The sequence below is a fragment of the Pseudophryne corroboree genome, chromosome 3, assembly GCF_028390025.1.
Source record: "Pseudophryne corroboree isolate aPseCor3 chromosome 3, aPseCor3.hap2, whole genome shotgun sequence".
NCBI lineage: Eukaryota > Metazoa > Chordata > Amphibia > Anura > Myobatrachidae > Pseudophryne > Pseudophryne corroboree.
The window spans coordinates 500,338,436-500,360,767 of record NC_086446.1 but is presented as its reverse complement, the minus strand read 5'-3'; the positions used below and the strand labels follow the sequence as shown (position 1 = coordinate 500,360,767).

Below are 22,332 nucleotides of genomic sequence, written 5' to 3'. Positions count from 1 at the left end.
CTCCTTGTCAATTTCCTCCCCAGCGCCAGCAACACCCATATCCTCATCCTGGTGTACTTCAACAGTGACATCTTCAATTTGACTATCAGGAACTGGACTGCGGGTGCTCCTTCCAGCACTTGCAGGGGGCATGCAAATGGTGGAAGGCGCAAGCTCTTCCCGTCCAGTGTTGGGAAGGTCAGGCATCGCAACCGACACAATTGGACTCTCCTTGGGTATTTGTGATTTAGAAGAACGCACAGTTCTTTGCTGTGCTTTTGCCAGCTTAAGTCTTTTCATTTTTCTAGCGAGAGGATGAGTGCTTCCATCCTCATGTGAAGCTGAACCACTAGCCATGAACATAGGCCAGGGCCTCAGCCGTTCCTTGCCACTCCGTGTCGTAAATGGCATATTGGCAAGTTTACGCTTCTCCTCAGACGCTTTTAATTTTGATTTTTGGGTCATTTTACTGAACTTTTGTTTTTTGGATTTTACATGCTCTCTACTATGACATTGGGCATCGGCCTTGGCAGACGACGTTGATGGCATTTCATCGTCTCGGCCATGACTAGTGGCAGCAGCTTCAGCACGAGGTGGAAGTGGATCTTGATCTTTCCCTATTTTAACCTCCACATTTTTGTTCTCCATATTTTAATGTGTGGAATTATATGCCAGTATCAATAGCAATGGCCTACTACTATATATACTGCGCACAACTAAAATGCACCACAGGTATAGAATGTAGATGGATAGTATACTTAATGACGACACAGAGGTAGGTACAGCAGTGGCCTTCCGTACCGTACTGCTATATATAGTATACTGGTGGTCACTGTGTCAGCAAACTGCAAAACTAAAATGCACCACAGGTATAGAATGTAGATGGATAGTATACTTAATGACGACACAGAGGTAGGTACAGCAGTGGCCTTCCGTACCGTACTGCTATATATAGTATACTGGTGGTCACTGTGTCAGCAAACTGCAAAACTAAAATGCACCACAGGTATAGAATGTAGATGGATAGTATACTTAATGACGACACAGAGGTAGGTACAGCAGTGGCCTTCCGTACCATACTGCTATATATAGTATACTGGTGGTCACTGTGTCAGCAAAACTCTGCACTGTACTCCTCCTATATATTATACTGGTGGTCCCGACTCCCCAGTCCCGACAATAAAGCAGCACACTGAGCACAGATATGGAGTGTTTTTCAGGCAGACAACGTATAATGGTGGTCACTGTCAGCAAAACTCTGCACTGTACTCCTCCTATATAATATTAATTATACTGGTGGTCCCCAGTCCCCACATTAAAATAAAGCAGCACACTGAGCACAGATATGGAGTGTTTTTCAGGCAGACAACGTATACTGGTGGTCACTGTCAGCAAAACTCTGCACTGTACTCCTGCTATATAATACAGCTGCTCCCCAGTCCCCACAATTAAGCAGTGTGAGCACAGATACTGTATATATGCAGCACACTGAGCACAGATATGGAGCGTTTTTTTCAGGCAGAGAACGGATAACTGGTGGTCACAGATCAGCAAAACTCTGCACTGTATTCCTCCTATATTATACAGCTGCTCCCCAGTCCTCCCCACAATGAATTAAGCAATAATGCACAATCAAATTCAACAATAACGGAGAGGACGCCAGCCACGTCCTCTCCCTAACATTTGCAATGCACGAGTGAAAATGGCGGCGACGCGCGGCTTATATAGAATCCGAATCTCGCGAGAATCCGACAGCGGGATGATGACGTTCGGGCGCGCTCGGGTTACCCGAGCCATACGGGAGAATCCGAGTATGGCTCGGACCCGTGTAAAAAGGGTGAAGTTCGGGGGGGTTCGGTTATAATGTCCCAGATAATAGCGCTTTTATATTATATTACTGTGTAATACACTCACTGCGCCTTACAAGTGCCCCCCCCCCTCTCCTCTTTTCAGCCCTGTGTCACCGTGGTCAGCAGGGGAGAGACCGGGGAGCCAGGTTCTCTGCAGATCCCTGTGGAGAAAATGGCGCTGGTTAGTGCTGAGGGACCTAGCTCCGCCCCCTCCGGCGGCGGGCTTCGGTACCGCTCAAAATATCTCAAACTGGCGGGGGTTTATAGAATTACTGCCTCCGCAGTGTCTATGCCAGAAACAGAGGTTTTATTGCTGCCCAGGGCGCCCCCCCCTGCGCCCTGCACCCATCAGTGCCCGCTAGTGTGTGTAGTGTGTGTGGGAGCAATGGCGCGCAGCGGTAACGCTGCGTGCTTACCTCAGTGAAGATCCGAAGTCTTCTGCCGCCTTGATGTCTTCTTTTCTTCTTATACTCACCCGGCTTCTATCTTCCGGCTCTGCGAGGAGGACGGCGGCGCGGCTCTGGGACGAACGGCGGGAGGAGACTTGCGTTCCGACTCCCTCTGGAGCTAATGGTGTCCAGTAGCCTAAGAAGCAGAGCCTATCACTGAAGTAGGTCTGCTTCTCTCTCCTCAGTCCCATGATGCAGGGAGCCTGTTGCCAGCAGTGCTCCCTGAAAATAAAAAACCTAATAAAATTATTTTTCAGAGAAAACCAGGAGAGCTCCCCTGTAGTGCACCCTATCTCCGCTGGGCACAGGATCTAACTGAGATCTGGAGGAGGGGCATAGAGGGAGGAGCCAGTGCACACCCATTCTAAAGTTCTTTATAGTGCCCATGTCTCCTGCGTAGCCCGTCTATACCCCATGGTCCTTACGGAGTCCCCAGCATCCTCTAGGACGTAAGAGAAATGAAAGAATGCAGTGTACTTGAGAACAGTAAGTTGCTTAACTGTACATCTGCTTAACATGAAGTGTCACTAGCCATTTGAAATAGTAACAGGTGCTGTATGTACTGTATTGTATGATGACCTTCCATTACATCAACTCTAAATGTAATAAATGCCTTCACGCTATTATTTACGATTTAGCAGTTAAAACCATTGTCCACCCCTGATATTGTACAGGTGAATTTATCTTGATACAGATACCAGTAAGAATACACCATAAAATCCGACGACACACACTACTCATACTCGATTGGCTACATGAAGAAAGCCTTGTACAAGCACTGTAATCATTCAACTTACATATTTTGGAGACATAGCAACAGAGAGGTTAGTGATGAATCTATCTATCTACCTATATATATCTATATCTATATATATATAGAAACAATACTGCCCTCTGCTGACCATTTTCAGGAAAAGAAAAGCACAAAGATACATCTTTAAAAACATGCCTCAGAGTAATCGATTAGTTTACTATCCATAGAGATAACAAGAGGGCTAAGTTTACATGGTGATACGCTGAAAGCAGTTAATGTGACACAAATGAAGAGGCATACAGGGCTCTGAGTACACGGGATGACCTGCTTCTGTACACTGAGAATTGTACTAAGCTGATTTTAGGGATACGTTTAAACTTGGCCCAGGGTAAAAGGGCCCTTGATGTTATCCAGACACACTGCTAACAGATAGCTGGACTGCACAGAACATTACATAAGCACAGCACCCCGCCTCTGCTGATTACATAGCTGGCGCACAAACGCAATGTGCGTCAGAGTACTATGAGGCTTGTCCTAGGCAACCTTCTGTTTTCAATCAAAACCCCTCCCTTGAAAAAATTCTATGGATTTTACAACCATGATACTGAAGCTCATCTATCTAATCCTCTGCTACCTTCTTCTTTAATCTCTCAGATTGCTGGATTCTTAATAAAATGACTGGTAATATTTCTGCAGTTACACTTGGTGAATTATTCAACAACGTCAACAGTGCTGACATAACACCTACTTACAGTATCGTGCTCTTGTACTGGGGATCATCCTTGCCACTGACCACTACCCTCCGAAGCCTGCATTCAACCACTGCCCAAATCCAGATGCTTTCACTTATGGAAGCTTCTTTATCATATGTCCTTTCCTAGCACACCACGACACAGGATGCAGTCAATATACTGGCTGTTGGTATCCCATCGTTCAGGAGGCCGACCCTGGAATCCCGACAGCCGGTGAAATACCGACACCAGGAATCCCGACACAAGCTCGGTATTTCCGCTCGGGAATAGAACCTGTAGCGAACACAGCAAGCCAACTAAGCTCGTTGTGTGGTGAGCACAGTGAGCCCACGAGGGGACTCACTGCCTCGCTGCCAGGATTCTGGAGGATGAGATGCTGCTGTCGGGATAGTGACAGTTGGCATCCCATCTGCCGGGATATCATATGTATCCCCATGACACAAGGTCTTTAGTTCCTGCACTAATATCTCGGCATGGCTACTCTTTTCTAATATGCTCAAAGCCCCAATGTCTCCACTGCAATCCATCATGTATAGACGTATTCACCTCGTCAGCTACACAACCTCAGTGGCTAATCTTTGCGCTGCACATCACTACACCATAAGATTAAATTTCATGCATTAACCCTAATCCATAAAGACGTCCACAGTTTGGCCCCATCTATATAAGTAACCTCCTCTCTGAGTAGTGTTCCAAAGTGTTCCACACTTGCACACACTTGTTCCAAGACCTGTTTCTCTCCTGGTCTTGTGTCCTTCTCAGAAGCAAACCTACAAAGAGTCCCCTTGGTTGGCTCATACTCTTAAGGCCCGTACACACTGGTCGATATATCGGCCGTTCTCTTGAATGGCCGATATATCGCGGGAGCGTCGGCCAATGTGTACGGGCGATACGTCTGTGAACTCCGTCGTTCACAGACGTATCGCGTCGGCTGCGCAGCACAGCCGACGGCCAATATATCTAACGATATATTGGCGCGTCGCTGTGGGTGACGACCGCCCCGTACACATGCTGCGGCGGCCGGCGGTGATTGACAGATGAACTGGGCGGGCGCGCCCGCCCGCTCAGTTCATGACGTCAGTCCCCCGACGGATCGGGCAGTGTGTATGCACAGCACACTGCCCGATCCGTACATAGATATATCTGCAGATCAATTGATCTGCAGATATATCTACTAGTGTGTACCCACCTTTAAGACCACTGTGCCTCATTCTGTTACTCTGTAACATGATTCTCAGCTACTAAGTTTTTATGGAAACGCATATTTTTTTTTCATTAACTTTAATTATAATAGTACAATAAAGTTAGTAACATTACTCACTGGAGACCAAATAACACATACAAGTATTTGTGGACAAGCGTTTGCAGGGCAGGTGTCTGATGTAAATTCCGGTCCCGGACAGGCTGAAGTGATCGCAGCGGCCGAGTAAGTCCTGGGCTACTCAGAAACTGCACTAAAGCTTTTTGTACCGCTCGGCTGCACATACGATCACACAATTGCACAGCTAAAATACACTCCCCAGTGGGTGGCGACTATGCGAATGCAGGACTGCAAAAACCAGCTAGCGAGCTATCAGGTCTGAATTAGGCCCAAAGATATTTATCAAAGTGATCCAGGTTATGGTGGGTAAACCAAGGTTCCCAGACCTGGGGGGGAAGCAGTGGAGTACTCCATAGAGGTATTATACCATATTATTTTAGTGACAGCTGGAAGAGAGGGCACAGTACGTTGCTTCCAATTCCTAACAATGAGGAGCTTAGTTGCATTTCATATGTGTCTGAAAAGTTTACAGCTCGTTTTTGAAAATCCATGAAGCAGTCTGCAAAGCAAACATCCAGCAAATATTTAAGGGTGTTATGTTGATTGCTCTACCTATCAGGGAAAGTACCATATCTAAAAAGTCTGAGACATATGGACAGTCCCACCATACTGTATATGTATAATGGAACCTTTGTGGCAACACTGCCGCCAACAAATATCAGAGGATAGTGGGTATATGGAATGCATCTTAGCAGGAACCAAATCATGTAATCTCCAATGGGCTAAGGTACTTATGTGAACAAGTAAATACAGTGTCTACAGTGCAGTGAAATATGGTGGCACTAAATAAAAATAAATACATCACAGTTTCAACCTACTTGCCCACAGTAAAATGTCCACAATAATAAAACAGTTACAAGACTCTCATATGTGACGGCCTTACATTTTAAAATGCATTTCTGTTACAATAAGTTATGGTCAGCATCCACAAACACATATGAACGGTTCTTGTTGGATAAGAAGATATTTGGAGCATCTCAAATAAATGGAGCTGTGGACAAACAATTCCATTCACAGATCACATGACACTGTTGTGGTATAATTTAATTAGTGCAAATGATGTACAAGATCAATGGCTGCCTCCACTGTCTGTACACAGCAGGTGCTCTTTCAAACCTTACCTATTGGGCTCACTTTGCACTCAAATAGCTTCAGTTATTGTCAATGCATCTCATGCTCTCTGGCATTTACTTGCGCACACGCTGACAGCCTGACGAGGCTAGAAATTTGACTAAATGATGATGCAAGACACAGAAGAAACACCTAAAAATTACTGTAGGGTTTGGTACAGTACAATCCCTTTTCTTTCATCCCCTGCAGGCTCTTTTCCTCATTCAAGTTACAGAAATGTTTAAATATATAGGAAAGCAGTCACCCCATACACTTATTATGTTACTAGTATAGAAATATAGGTGTGACTGCAGGGATGGGTCCAAATATCCAGAAGTTAATCACCCTTGCACGGCTCAGTGCTGGCTGCTGATGACATTAATGTGGTCCTGTTAAGAAGAGAACCAGGTATGATTCATCTACCTTGTATGACCGGATCAACCTCTCCAGCTGGGCCCTGGTAAAACTCATTACACAATGCAGACAAGGCTGATACAGCAGCTTCCTATAGGCCAAATAAAAGAATAGTATTAATACATTGCAGACACACTGTCAACCACCAAGGAGTATTGTACATTTTCATATTCTAGCCCACTCTTTCCGCAGGCAAAATGGCAGCTTTTTCTGGATCACAAACCACTCTCTGAGTACATACAATTCACTTGGTGATTCTCCAGAAAGTGAACATCAAGTCCACATCAAGTTTTTTTTACTTTTTAAACTGGTCTGTTAAGAAATTGTTGTTATATGAAAACTTAATTGCTTAGTAGCTATGCCTTACCCTATAACTTAAGACCCACTAAAATCTTGGTATTTTGGAGAAGTATGTTGTTTGATTTTGTGTAGCTGTCCTGTGCATCATGGGAAAATCACCCCACTGTGCATCAAAGTGGCCACCTTAGCTCATTATAAAAACATTGAACTATGATTGTATTAAGTTGCCTTATTTCTGCCACAGAATTTGGGTCATTTGTACAAACCTATCAGTTTATAAACTGTACATTGCACAAGGTGCTACACTGCAGGGATTACCTATATAGTACACAAACGTTGGTAAAATGTGTTTATTGGGAAGATTCGTTTGGGGAGTAAAACAGGTTTTTACGTGTATGTTTCCTAAAACTGTAGTGGTGATAAAGCATGGCTATTTTTACAGCAAGATACAGTCTGGTGCTGTTCACTGAAAAACTAGTGACATACATGGGGAAAAGGCCTGTGCGTAAAGGGCAAAAAACAATATACAAAGGACACAATCTAAACTTCAGGGTTATTTAACAGGGTTGGCTGGTTTAAACCAAATGGTTTTTTTTTTTTAAACACTTTTTTATTATGCTGTAACTACAGACACGGTGCCGTGACTTCTTTAAAAAACAAAAACTATTATACTAAAAAATTAGTGTTTTTATTCAAAATGTTTAATGCCAGTGGCGTGCCCAGTGCAAATGCTTTACTCCTACTTTTTTGTATGTATGTGTTTCTCTGAAGAGGGATTTTGCATTTTCCTTTTTTATTACTATTCAGATTTATTTAATCATAGTAAGTATAATAATGGGACTAATGCTTAACATTAACTTTTAATTTCATCTATCTGAGTGTCCTTTGTATGTTTAACATGTTTAAGTTAGCTACTATATTCAGATGTAATAGAAATAATAAGCAGTAAAAAAAATTGTTTTATTAAGATATAAAATAAATCATATCAAAGCCTAATAACGTTGAATTGGTAATGTTAGAAAACATTAACACATGGTTGAGTAAGGGTTCTAATACATAGCAATGTTTCACAGTATTAATATAATAAGCAGGATTCAATTTTTTTCTTCATTAAAACATTAATGCAAAAAAAAAAATGGTTTAAAAGAAAGTTATTTTTGTTTTGTTTTTTAAAAAAAATATTTTTCTTTCCAACCCTGTAATTTAATATTAAAAGTACTTTGTAATATTCACAGATAAATAGGTAAAAAAAATTACCATATCGTTATTGGAATTGAGGATCTGACGTTGCATTAACCTCTTTATTTCACTGCATGAAACCGTTGTCTATTAGGAGTCATTTTATGGTTTTTGTACATGTTTTCTATTTTACCAGCTGTTTTTTGTTTTACAATGCAATGACTGGCGCAGAACACAAAACTTTGCACACTTGTCACGATCACTGGTCAGGCCCTTAATAAAACCCTTTATGTATTGTGAAGCCCTAATATCATCACTATTTATGATATTGATATGAATTACTTTTCTAGTGAATGCCTGCAGAAAAGTACCCGTAAAGTACACCTTACAAAATGCGAGCAGAAATAAACTAAGGCCCTACAGTAATTGCTGGTTAAAGCACAGCCAAATACGCAGGAGGCGCCACTGAGCCACACATTTACATTAACCTGCCACTCACTTGTACCCTATGCTAAAAGGTGGTTCTGTGCAGACAATTTAACACCAAGTGATAAATGTAAATCTAACAAAGTAGTGCTACCTCATACTCATCTAGCTACTTAAAAATAGGATTTTAATACCTACTGGTAAATCCTTTTCTCGTAGTCCATAAGGGATATTGGGGACAAATTAGTACGATGGGAGTATAGATGGGTCCAAAGGAGCCAGTGCACTTTAAATTTATTCAACTGAGTGTGTTGGCTCCTCCCCTCTATGCCCCCTCCCACAGGCAGTATAGGTAAACAGTGCTCGAAGGAGAAATTACATACTGGAGAGAAGGAACAAAACAACAATAAGTGTGGTGAGATTTACACACCAGCACACCATAACATAACTGGGCCAGCAACAGGAACAGCTGAACAGGTAACACATAACAGAGAACCTGCAGAAAGTCACCGCACAGAGGCGGGCACCCAATATCCCTTATGGACTACGAGAAAAGGATTTACCGGTAGGTATTAAAATCCTATTTTCTCTAGCATCCATAAGGGATATTGGGGACAGATTAGTACGATGGGGATGTCCCAAAGCTTCCAGAACGGGCGGGAATGTGCGGAGACATCTGCAGCACCGCCTACCAAAACTGGGTATCTTCTTTGGCCAGGGTATCAAACTTGTAGAACCTCACAAAGGTGTTCTTCCCCGACCAGGTAGCAGCTCGGCATAGTTGCAAAGCCGAGACTCCCCGGGCAGCCGCCCAGGAGGAGCCCACCGATCTAGTAGAGCGGACCTTCAGAGACTTAGGAACCGGCAAGGCTGCCGTCACATAGGCCTGTTGGATAGTAAGCCGAATCCAACGAGCAATGGACTGCTTTGAAGCAGGGCAACCCTTTTTCTGCGCATCATACAGCACGAACAAGGAATCCGTCTTTTTGATCCGAGCCGTCCTCCCGACATAGATCTTCAAGGCTCGCAGTGCATCCAATGCCTCCTGAGGAGCAGAAGAGCCAGAACTGGAAGGAATCACAAAAGGTTGATTCAAGAGAAATGCGGAGACCACCTTCGGCAGGAACTGCTGCATAGTTGAGCTCCGCTCTGTCCTCGTAAAAGACAAAGTATGGACTTTTACACAATAAGGCCCCACATTCTGAGACACGTCTAGAAGAAGCCAGGACCAGTAACATCACCATCTTCCACGTGAGGTATTTGTCTTCTACCGTCATCAGAGATTAAAACCAGGAGGACTGTAGAAAGCGTAACACCATATCCAAATCCCAAGGCCCCATAGGCGGCACAAACTGAGTATGGTTGTGAAGCAACTCTTGCAAGAAGGTCTGAACTTCTGGCAAGAGAGCCAACTTCTTCTGGAAGAAGACAGAAAGAGCTGAAATCTGAACCTTAATGGATCCAAGAAGTATGCCTTTATCCACTCCAGACTGAAGGAAACGAAGGAATCTTGCCAAGTGGAATTCTGCAGATGGATATGTGTGTTCCTCACACCAAGAGACATATCTCCGCCAGATATGATGATAGTGTCTTGACGTCACGTTTTCTGGCTTGCACCATAGTGGCAATTACCTTTTTGGAAAGCCCTTTGTGAGCTAGGATGTTCCGCTCAACTTCCATGCCATCAAACAAAGCCGCCGTAAGTCCGGGTAGACGAACAGTCGTTGCTGAAGATCCCTTCTTAGTGGCAGAGGCCAAGGGTCTTCTATGGACATTTCCAGAAGAGCCGCGTACCACGCTCTCAGGGGCAAATCCGGGGCAATCAAGATTGCTTGTACTCCGTGATGTCTGATCTGCTTGAGCACCCTTGGGATCAACGGAATCGGATGAAATAGGTAGACTAGCTGGTAGGGCCAAGGTGATGTCACTGCATCCACTGCGCTCGCCTGAGGATCTCTGGTTCGCGAGCAGTAGCAGCAAAGCTTCATGTCGATCTGTGGGCATCCCCACCTGTCAGTGATCTGTTGAAACACCTGAGGGTGTAATCCCCACTCCCCCGGGTGGAGATCGTGGCGACTCAGGAAGTCCACTTTCCAGATGTCCACTCCCGGAATGAAAATTGCGGACAGTGCTCTTGCATTTCTTTCCGCCCAGAGAAGTATTTTTGACACTTCTCGCATGCAGGTCTTGCTTTTTGTGCCTCCTCGTCGATTGATGTATGACACTACCGTGGTATTGTCCGACTGAACCTGGATCGCCTGATCCCGGAGTAGAGGGGAGGCCTGACTCAGAGCATTGTAGATAGCCTGAAGTTTCAGTATGTTGATCAGAAGTAGGGCCTTTTGGGCTGACCACCTGTCCTGGAACTGCACCCCATGGGTGACAGCTCCCCATCCTCTCAGACTCGCTTCCGTCATGAGAAGAATCCAATCCTGAATCCCGAAGCGTCGACCCTTCAGTAGGTTGGAAGACTGTAGCCACCACAGGAGTGAAATCCTGGCCTGGGGTGACAGCCGAATTATCTGGTGCATCTGAATATGGGAACCGGACCACTTGTTCAGGATGTCCAATTGGAAGGGTTTGGCATGGAACCTTTTGAACTGTATCGCCTTGTATGAGGCCACCATCTTTCCCAACAATTTTATGCAAAGATGAATGGAAACTCGAGCAGGTCGGAGAACCATGCGAACCATTTCCTTCCTCTGGGAGGAACACTCTCTGAGCTACAGTATCATGCCCAGAAACAGGAGCCGTTGAGACGGCTCCAGATGGGACTTCTGTAAATTGAGAATCCACCCGTGGTGAGACAGAAGTTGGATAGTGCGATCTATATGGAGCAGTAGAATCTTCCTGGAACTCGCTTTTATCAGGAGATCGTCCAGGTAAGGGACAATGTTGACCCCCTGGAGTCTGAGCTGGAACATAATTTCCGCCATCACCTTCGTGAACACCCTCGGAGCTGTAGACAGGCCGAAAGGTAACGCCTGAAACTGGTAGTGTTCGCTCAGTAGGTCGAACCGCAGATAGGCCTGATGAGGAGGCCAAATTGGGATATGGAGGTAAGCGTCCTTGATATCCATGGACACTAGGAATTCTTGGTGTTCCAGGCCTGCGATCACCGCTCTCAAAGATTCCATCTTGAATTTGAAACCTTCGGGTAAGGATTCAAAAATGGGTCTCACAGACCCGTCTGGTTTTGGCACTACGAACTACAACTTTGTCCTTGCTGTAGCAGGGGCACTGAAACAATAACCTGGGACTGTACCAACTTGTCGATGGCCAGTAGTAGCGTAACACGCATATATTCCAAAGCTGGTAAGCTTGATTTGAAAAATCGTTGGGGAGGAGCACCGTCGAACTCCAGCTTGTAACCCTGAGAGATAAGGTCCCTTACCCAGCCATCTTGGCAGGAACCGTCCCAGATGTGGCTGTAGTGACATAACAGAGCTCCCACCACGAGATCCCCTCGGGGTGGGTGGGCACCTTCATGCCGAAGTCTTTGTGGAAGCTGAACTGGTGCTCTGTTCTTGAGAACTGGCAACGGCTGGTTTCTTAGGCTTACTTCTGGAGCCTCTAGCTGCGTTGGAGGCACCCCTGGCTCTAGATCGAAATCTGGAGGACCAAAAGGACTGAGTAGACGGTCCCGTAGGCACGCCTAGCAGGCGGAGCCCCTGAAGGGAGAAACGTGGATTTCCCAGCAGTAGCTTTGGAGATCCATGTGTAAAACTCACCTCCAAAGAGCCATTTCCCTGTGAAGGGCAGAGATTCCACATTACCTTTGGAGTCAGCATCAGCAATCCACTGACGCAACCATATGGCTCTGCGCGGAGACACAGTCATAGCTGTGGTCCTACCATTAATATTGCCAATCTCTTTAAGGGAGTCACAGAGGACTCTTGCCGTTTCCTGAATGTGTTTTAGGAAAGTTAGAGTAGTAACTAAGGTCATATCACCCGAAATACCCTCCTGAATTTGAGTAGCCCACGTATGAATTGCATGTGTCATCCAGCAACCAGCAATGACTGGTTTTTTGAGCTACACCTGCAGCAGTGTAGATAGATTTTAGAGTGGTCTCAATTTTCCTATCCCCCTGGGTCCTTTACCGTAAAGGAGCCCGGAGCTGGGAGCACCACCTTCTTAGAGAGGCGAGAGACTGAGACGTCTACTGCTGGAGATTCTTCCCAGAATTTCCTGCCTTCAAGGGCAAAGGGGAAGGTATGCAAAAACCTTTTGGACACCTGATATTTTTTATCTGGATTTTTCCAGGCTAATTTAAATAAATCATCCAATTCCTTGGAATCAGGAAATGTGACTGTCAGTTTGTCTTGTGGGAGGAAAAACAACTGCTGATTATTAGCGTCCTCCAGGGGGAGCTGTAACAACCCGTATAGCCGAATATTAGGAGTTCAATAGCCTGTGTAGGGGTGGAATCCACACTAATGGGACCCACATCATCCTGTACATCATCATCAGTATCTGATAGGATTGCAGGTAAAGCACATTTTTGTGCACCTGTAGTAGACATGGGTGGATGGGGAACATCAGACTTGGCAGCTAGGTTAGCTACTACTTGTTGCAGTTCTTGTGTTTTATTGGCATTGGCAGTGAGTTGAGATGACATATCAGACATCATAGTTTTGAAAGCCCCCAGCTAGGAAGGCTCTTGACTCTCCCCCACATTGTTATCAGCATTTTGTGATGACTGACTACACTGCTCACATGATATGGAGCGGAGCCAGATTAAATAGGGGAGAATCTGACATTACCTTTATGAAATACACATACATTACACATACAACACAGAGTGATTACAATACAATGCACATTATTGGTAAGCTGCTCAATCAGATTGTGATGTCACTCAGGTGCTAAAAGGGAGGGGTAATTCTGGGTAAGAGAAAAACAATTTGCTATCCCTAATGCACACTGAGTGAGAAATAACACTACATAATAATCAGATAATACAGAGATCTTAATTGTGTATATCTGCAGATATAGGGTTAAGCCCCCAGTCCGAACGGCAAGGCGTCTCTGTCACTGGGGGTCCCTAATACTGATTACAACACAAGACTGCCCTAATGCATGTGAGAGGAGACACGGTAGAGAGGACCCCAGCGCACCCAACGCTGTACAGCCCCAGTGAGGCTGTCAGCATTTTATGTATATATATATATATATATATATATATATATATATATAAACAGTGATACGGTCTGTAAACTGTACACCAATAGCGGCTCTCCCCCTCTACCAGTGATACTGTGAACATGTGGAGGAGCTGTATGAGGTGGCTACTGCTGCTTATGCAGAGGAAGGCGCCAAAATGCAGCTGAGCCCGCTCTCGTGTAGCTCTGCCACCCATAATGGCGCTGTAATAATAATGCATAATAATGTTTATACTGGGCATTTCTCCCACACCATTTGTAGCCTCTGCAACTCACGACGCTGGTGAAGAAAGCATTTTCCTGTTAAGTTTCCAGTAGCAGAGAAGAGCCCACCTGAAGGCTAGATGCCAAAGGAGGGGGCTAATGTCCCTACCACTATATGCAGATAGCCTGTATGTGTTTCCATCTGTTTCTGGTAATACTGTACAATGGGGGTCTGTCACAACTGAGGGCTGGTGCTGACCAGGAGTGGCCTCAGTTGTAGGGGCTAGTGTGTATGTAAACCTGGGCGGCAGTATAGGGCTTCTGGACATGCAGATAGATTTGTTCCAGCAATGCCCGAAGATGTGACCACGACAACAATGATAAAATTTATGTATATTTATTCAGCGCAGTTCAGATGGTACACGGCAGTAGCAGTAGTAGAATATGAGGAATGATTAAAAACAGTACACAGTTCCACTGAATGCAGCAATAGATGAAATGTCCTTAGGTGTGGTATCCACAACAAGACTAGTTTGAGGGGTTAGGAGATTAGGAGATTGAAAGTCCTTTCACCAACACCTGTATGCTGAAACAATAAGATGGAGATATGAACTGGTCAGCAGATGTTGTACAGAGGCTGAATGCACTGTAGAGTAGATTGTACACGTAGACTGCCGGGTTTGCCGGTTGGAACCGGTGATGGAGAACTGCTGAAGAAGTGCAGATGAACCAGTGTTAAAAGGAGGAGAGTTGAATGACACTGGTGACGCTAGTGATCGGTGATATTGAAGAATAGATGACTGAATACCGATGGTATCAAGGAAACCGATGGCGGAACATCGATAGTACTGTGAAGCTGAACACCGCTGGGAGCCAGGCACTGGAAGCCAGTGTTTTAGAGCACTGCCAGTAGCAGAGAGCAGTTAGGACACTGTGAAGTCAGGCTGCACCGCAAGGTGGTGATTGGTGCGGGTCTCTGATGGAATGAAGACACAGGAGCTGGAATACCTGGAATTTAATAATCAACCACAAGGAGCAGAGACAGGTTACACTGGTAATGACAACCAAAGCACTGACAACTTCCTGGTTCAGGATCAGTCCCTTTATACCCTCAGCAGTGCAGGGATTGGATGAGCACTCAGGCAGAGTTCAGCAATGCTGTGGATTGGTGGAAATAGCGTCATGTGATTAGAACCAACATGGCTGCGCCCATACTGGCACTTGGAGGGAAATCTAGTCTGTAGCACCACACGGGGCCCACAGCAATGGCGGCGGGAGCCAACGGACGCCAACCCGTGCATCAGACACACGGAGCCGACGGCAGAGACCACAGCGGGCGAGAAGCGCCACGCAGACCCGCCTGCGCACCCGAACCACAATGCTGGCGACAGAGGCCGCAACCGACAGGAGACGCCACGCAGAGCCACCCGAGCACCAGAAGCGCAGCAATGGCGGCGGAGGCCGCGGCGGTCAGAAACACCATCCAGACAAGAGTTCCTTATGACAGCATCTGCAGACTGGCAGAGAGGAGACATGAAGTGAGGATATCAGCAGCATGACTGAGACCCGGCCCTGGAACGCTGAGCCAGCCTCAGGAGACACCTGAAAGGTAAATAATGGTGTCCTGTAACCCGGATCGTGACAGGGTCATTCCGAGTTGATCGCTAGCTGCATTCGTTCGCTGCGCAGCGATCAGGCAAAAAAACGGCACTTCAACGCATGCGGTGCAATGCGCACGCGCGTTGTACTATTGCAACGAACGATGCAGTTTCACACAAGATCTAGCAAAACTTTTCAGTCGCACTGCTGGCCGCAGAGTGATTGATAGGAAGAGGGCGTTTCTCGGTCTCACCGTTTTCAGGGAGTGTTCGAAAAAACGCAGGCATACCAGGAAAAACGCAGGCGTGGCTGGGCGAACGTGGGGCGTGTTCGTGACGTCAAAACAGCAACTGAACAGTCTGAAGTGATCGTAAGCGCTGAATAGGTATTGAGCTACTCTAAAACTGCACACAAAAAATCTTTGCCGCCGCTCTGCGATCCTTTCGTTCGCACTTCTGCTAAGCTAAAATACACTCCCAGTGGGAGGCGGCATAGCGTTTGCACGGCTGCTAAAAACTGCTAGCGAGCGAACAACTCGGAATGACCACCATATTTTAACAATATAACACTGCCATTGTTTCCAACTCTTACTTCCTATGTGTCATTATGAGGAGTGATTTTAGCACCATAAACCTTTGGTAATTTTTATACCAGGGACCAATTTACTGTAGATATCATCCTTCCAGGGAATATTAATTATACGTCTGGTAAACTTATACATTGCTGGTAACATTACCCAGAAAATACTTCATAATTTGGGCTTCATTGTCTCACTTTTACATATTTAAAATGTGAATGTTTAAATCTAAGCATATGACCACTTTACTATCTGTAATACAACCGACGATAAAACAAAGGCTGTTAAAGCAACTATAACACACAGTGCATGACCATAATGCAATATATATACCTTTATTTTCTGTCTGGAGGAACTAGAGAAGAGGTGAAGACTTTTTAAACTGTCGTTGATAAGTTGCTGCCAATTAGCTATAAAACAGAAAATTTAAATGGTCATATGGGGGATGTAGTCATGACGTCGACAGGGACTATATCACTGCAAGTATTCTGACACACTTGTAATACAGGTTGAGTATCCCATATCCAAATATTCCGAAATACGGAATATTCCGAAATACGGACTTTTTTGAGTGAGACAGTGAAACCTTTGTTTTCTGATGGCTCAATGTAACAAACTTTGTTTAATAATACACAAAGTTATTGCAAATATTGTATTAGATGACCTTCAGGCTGTGTGTATAAGGTGTATATGATACATAAATGAATTGCGTTAATGTAGACACACTTTGTTTAATGCACAAAGTTATAAAAAATATTGGCTAAAATTACCTTCAGGCTGTGTGTATAAGGTGTATATGAAACATAAATTCATTCTGTGCTTAGATTTAGGCCCCATCACCATGATATCTCATTATAGTGTGCAATTATTCCAAAATACGGAAAAATCCGATATCCAAAATACCTCAGGTCCCAAGCATTTTGGATAAGGGATACTCAACCTGTACTACTTAAAACTGTTTAATCATGCAGGCATTCTAACTTTAAACATGCTACTTAAACAGCATGCTTAAAGTTATAATGCCCACAGAGTGAGCATGCTTTCAGTATCATTACAAGGAACCGGCATAGTGGTGTTGATAAAGTCACTTTTTTTAGCAAAATGCATCCAAATACGTTTATTATGACCACTAATACACTTCTATACTGTTATCCTATATTAGTTTGGCATTTTGAAGGGGAGCAACAGGCAGATTTCCCCCTACCCTTTTCACTGGTTTTGCCGGCAAGAATTATCACGTGAATCCAGTTTTCACACATCTGCAATTGGATGGTTGAAAAACGGGAGCGCACAAAAAAAACCAACGCACTTCATAAAAAGTTTCCTCTCTGTAAATTACTGTGTTTTTGCATACAATTGAATTCCCTCCTATGTCAGGTAACTGACAAAGAGTGACTAGAATATTATTATACTATAAAATATTAGAAGATAAAATAAATGCTCAGTCAATGCTTCTTTATACAAGAGGCTGACATTTTCCAGACACATTACTCCAATATACGTACAGTATGTTTGAGTTTATAAATAGTTAACATAATTATACACATATTAGTGGCTTTTAGACAAAAAAATCAATTTTGCCAACATGGTACACTTTTACAAATTAAAACCAAAGTTACATAAGAGAGCAAGCAGGATGACTAGAGTGCGCCAACTTGTGGAGTGTTATGGTACTGTAATGGATTGCACAAATGGATTTTGAATAGTTAAGTTGAAAAGTTGTTCCAGACCAATAGTGACTGTGTCAGAACTTCAGATTAGAAATTCAAGACTCAGTCAGAACTTGAAGCTGAAGGGAACTGCCTAGTGTATTGTGAATTTGTGTATACCTGCTGTGCTATGAAACGGAGATGTGACTGCCAAACATATTGGCATTGCACATAGTACATGCGTTGGGGTTATGGAATTGCACTTGCAGAAACATAGTCCAAGAAGCATGAAAACAAAAGATGTGGAAAAGTGAAAGCAATTCCAAAGATGACATATTTTGTGTTTCAGGTCTTTGCTGTTCTCTCTCTATACATATATATATATATATATATATACACATGTGCTATTATTATTTGGCACACCACAGGTGCTATCTATGGAAACAAAACCCCACTTTGTATGGCTTTGACTTATTTTACAAAAAGGTTAAAAAAAAATAAAAAAACAGAAGTAGCGATTTGATGAAAGAGTAAACTGGGTACACTCTAGACGATATATGTCACCCTGATCCCATGGAACAACATATCGGGTGCATCATCATGTTGTACCCATGATATGTACGCTCCAGTGGGACATCCCCCGCCGGCCCTGCAGCGACGACATGCAGAATGCAGCATATGTCATGTTGCCCCACCCCTGGTGGACTCGGCATTGGTAAGTTTGTATGCCTAAGAATCCCAGCCATGCTATTTACAAAAATGTAAATGTTAACTAGTAGGTATATATAGGGGCAAATGTAACAGGGTCTGAGTTCGCCAGAGGTGCGGGATGCCAGACGATCTTGGAGGTTGTTTTTTTTGAGAGGCAACCATTTACAAGGCGAAACCATGTCTTGTAACGGATTGCTGCTTTAAAAAAAACCCATCTGAGATCGGCAGGCATCCCGCAGCTCCGGAAAACTGGGACCCTATGACATATGCACCATAGCAGGATAATCACTCAGTAGAGCGAAAGCTGCAAAAATGTGTTTATTCTGCAAAACTCTCTGCAAAATAAGTCAGCATGAACTACAGATGCCTACCAACTACCCTGCTCTTACACCTTAAAACCATTTTAACCTGAAGTAAAGCTATTATTAGCTCATCTGCATGCCCTCTGTGTGCCGAGAAACATGGGCGTGTCAGTCACATAAACTCACCCAAGTGGCGTGTGACCATGCCCATTTTTGCATGCACACGACTAGTTGTATGACTACATGTTCTGCTGCATATTCTGAAATCCCGTAAAACTGGAATTTTTATTATTCAGGCAGCTTTTTGACTGACCAAAGACAATGCAATCTCAGTCTAACTTCCAAAAAAACTAAATTGGAAAACCAGATTATTCTGTGTGTGGCCATCTTAAAATGGAGTCCTGACAAATTGACAAATCTCTAGTAATGTTCATACTTTCCAGTTGGCTAAACAACTTACCAACGGCAGCATCTCCCGGGTGTGGGATTTTGGAGAGGGACAATTTTTCTATTAAACAGCAAACTATAGAAAAAAACAAAACATATTGCAATACATAATTCCCACAATACATACTCAGACTCAATGTAAAAGCACATATATGACAATATAAGTCCAAGGCGAATGCTAAGTAAAGTACATTTGAGAGGATTGCAACATTGCTTCAATAAATAAAGCAAAAATATACGTTATGGTAAGAACTTACCGTTGATAACGGTATTTCTCCTAAGTCCACAGGATAACATTGGGATATGATGAAGCGACAGCGGATTTGCACCAATCGGTCAAAGCTTTTCCGGCCTCCCAGCATGCAATGGTCCTATCCATATATCCCCGCCTCCTGGCTCAGGCAAATCAGTTGTATTCCCAAAGCTTAAGGCAGGATCATCATAGATAGCCCTAATCAGGCAAGAAGAACACATGCACACCCTTCCGTACAAGAAGGAAGAGGTTAGTGAGTAAAAGGATCCTCAAATCAGGTGTGTCAGGGTGGGATCCCTGTGGACCCTGTGGACTTAGGAGAAATACCGTTATCAACGGTAAGTTCTTACCATAACGTATATTTCTCCGGCAGGGTCTACAGGTTATCCACAGGATATCATTGGGATTTCACAAAGAAATTTAGTGGTGGGTACACTCCTGATTGGACAGGAGAATCCATCGCCCGAATTCAGCGTCGCGAGAGGTAAAAGGTATCCATGGCATAATGTCTAATGAATGTGTTAATGGAAGACCATGTGGCTGCCTTACATATCTGTTCTGCTGAAGCACCACGTTGTGCTGCCCATGATGGACCTAACTTACGAGTAGAGTAAGCAGAGACATTAGCCGGAACCAGGAGATCAGCTTGAGAATATGCTTCTGAAATCGTCATCCGAAGCCACATTGCCAGTGGCTGCTTATCAGCAGGCCATCTTCTCTTTTGAATTGCGTAGAGAATGAAGAGAGAATCTGTCTTTCTGATGGCACTGGTACGATCCACGTAGATCCTCAAGGCATGGACCACGTCCAGCGATGCATCTCCCACAAAAAAGCTCGGTTCCTGGAAAGCCAGGACTACAATTTATTTGTTAAGCTGAAATTTAGACACCACCTTTGGAAGACACACAGATTTAGTTCTAAGAACTGCTCTATCTGGATAAAAGATCAGAAATGGAGGACGACATAACAATGCCCTAAATCTGATACTCTTCTAGCTGACGCCATGGCCAGTAGAAAGACAACTTTAGATGTCAACCATTTAAGATCCACTTTATTAAGTGGTTCAAATGGTGCAACTTGAAGGGCCTTTAGGACTAAATTTAAGTCCCATGGCAATGTAGGAGGAACAAAAGGAGGTTGAATGCGCAGCATTCCCTGGAAAAAAGTACGCACATCCTGTAAGTTGGCAATTTTCTTTTGAAACTATACAGTCAATGCTGACATTTGCACTCTCAAGGCAGCCACCTTCAAACTTTTATCCATTCCTGCCTGAAGTAATGCTAAGACCCTGGAAACTCTGAAAGACTTAAGGTTCATTTTCCGTTCACTGCATCAATGAATATAGGTTTGCCATATTCGGTGATAAATGCAGGCTGAGGAAGGTTTCCTTGCTCTTAGCATTGTTTGAATTACCTGTTGTGAGAATTCTCTTGACTTCAGGATAGAGGTCTCAAGACCACGCCGCGAAATAGACAGTCGATCCAGATGTCTGTGATAACAAGGACCCTGCATCAGTAGATCCGAACGTTGAGGGAGCAGGAGTGGAGCATCCATCGACATTCTCTGCAGATCTGTGTACCAATGCCTTCTGGGCCAAGCCGGAGCTATTAGTATCACGGCACCCTTTCCTTGCATTATCTTTCCCACCATCCTGGGAAATAGGGTGATTGGAGGAAACACATAGGCCAGATGAACGTTCATCTTACCAACAGGGCATCCACAAAGATCGCTCTGGGATCCTTTGTTCTTGACCCGTATGTGAGAACTTTGTTGTTCTAATGGGACGCCATGAAATCTATCTCTGGCAACCCCCACTTGTCTACTAGAGTCTGTAAGATCTCCGGGTGTAGAGCCAATTCGCTTGCCTGAATGGCGTGTTGACTGAAAAAATCCGCTTCCCAGTTAAGGACTACTGGAACGAACACTGTAGACAAGGCTGGATGATGGAGTTCTGACCACTTTAGTGTGTGACTTACTTCCGTCATCGCTTTTCGGCTGTGAGTTCCTCCCTGATGGTTGAGGTACGCTACGGTCGTCGCAATGTCTGAGCGGATTTGAACTGGTTTTCCTCGAAGACTGTCCTTTGCCTGAATCAGTGCAATGTATATAGCCCGAAGTTCCAATATACTTATTGGCAGGCAACCTTCTTCCTTGGTCCATTGCCCATGGAAACACAACCTTCCCGACACTGCTCCCCAGCCCTGGTGACTGGCATCTGTTGTCAAAATTTCCCAATCTGATATCCAAAAGGGTCTCCCCTTGTCCAGATGGGATGTCTGTAGCCACCAGGCTAATGACCTTCTTACTTCCATCATAAGGACCATAATCTCCGTTTTTATCATCTGATGAAACCCATTCCATTTGGTAAGGATTAGATGCAGCAGAGGCCTCGAGTGGAACTGTGCATACTCCACCATGTCGAATGTTGACACCATCAAACCCATCACGCACATTGCTGCGTGAATGGATATCTTCTCACTGTATAGCAACTCCTGAATCCTTGACGGAACCTTGGATATCTTGTTCAAAGGTAAAATTACTCCCTGAAGGCTTGAATCCAGTACAGCCCCCAAGTGAGTCTTCCGCTGTGACGGAACCCGAGATGATTTTGGCCAATTTATGAGCCACCCATGCCTTTGCAGACACGTTATTGTCTGTTGAGATGATATAGGAGCAATTCCTGCGACTGTGCCAGGATTAAAAGATCGTCAAGGCATAGAAAAATTCTTATCCCCTGCTGGCGGAGATAAGTTGCCATTACCACCATAATTTTGGTAAATACTCTGGGGGCTGTGGCTAACCCAAAAGGTAGGGCCTGGAACTGAAAATGCAGTTGGAGGATAGTGAACCTGAGATAGCACTGATGGGACAGTGCTATAGGAACATGTAAG

At 44.3% G+C, this 22,332-nt stretch overlaps 1 protein-coding gene across 1 annotated transcript in view; it reads right to left on the bottom strand.

Moving 5' to 3' along the window:
- TBCD (tubulin folding cofactor D) overlaps window positions 1–22,332 on the bottom strand; it is a 707,681-nt gene that overhangs the window by 196,625 nt on the left and 488,724 nt on the right. Inside the window, exons 25-27 of the mRNA XM_063961004.1 lie at window positions 19,202–19,264; window positions 16,413–16,489; window positions 6,639–6,720 (exon numbers count right to left, since the gene is read on the bottom strand). Of these exons, the coding sequence (XP_063817074.1) occupies window positions 6,639–6,720; window positions 16,413–16,489; window positions 19,202–19,264 (222 nt within the window). The remainder of the gene's footprint in view (window positions 1–6,638; window positions 6,721–16,412; window positions 16,490–19,201; window positions 19,265–22,332) is intronic.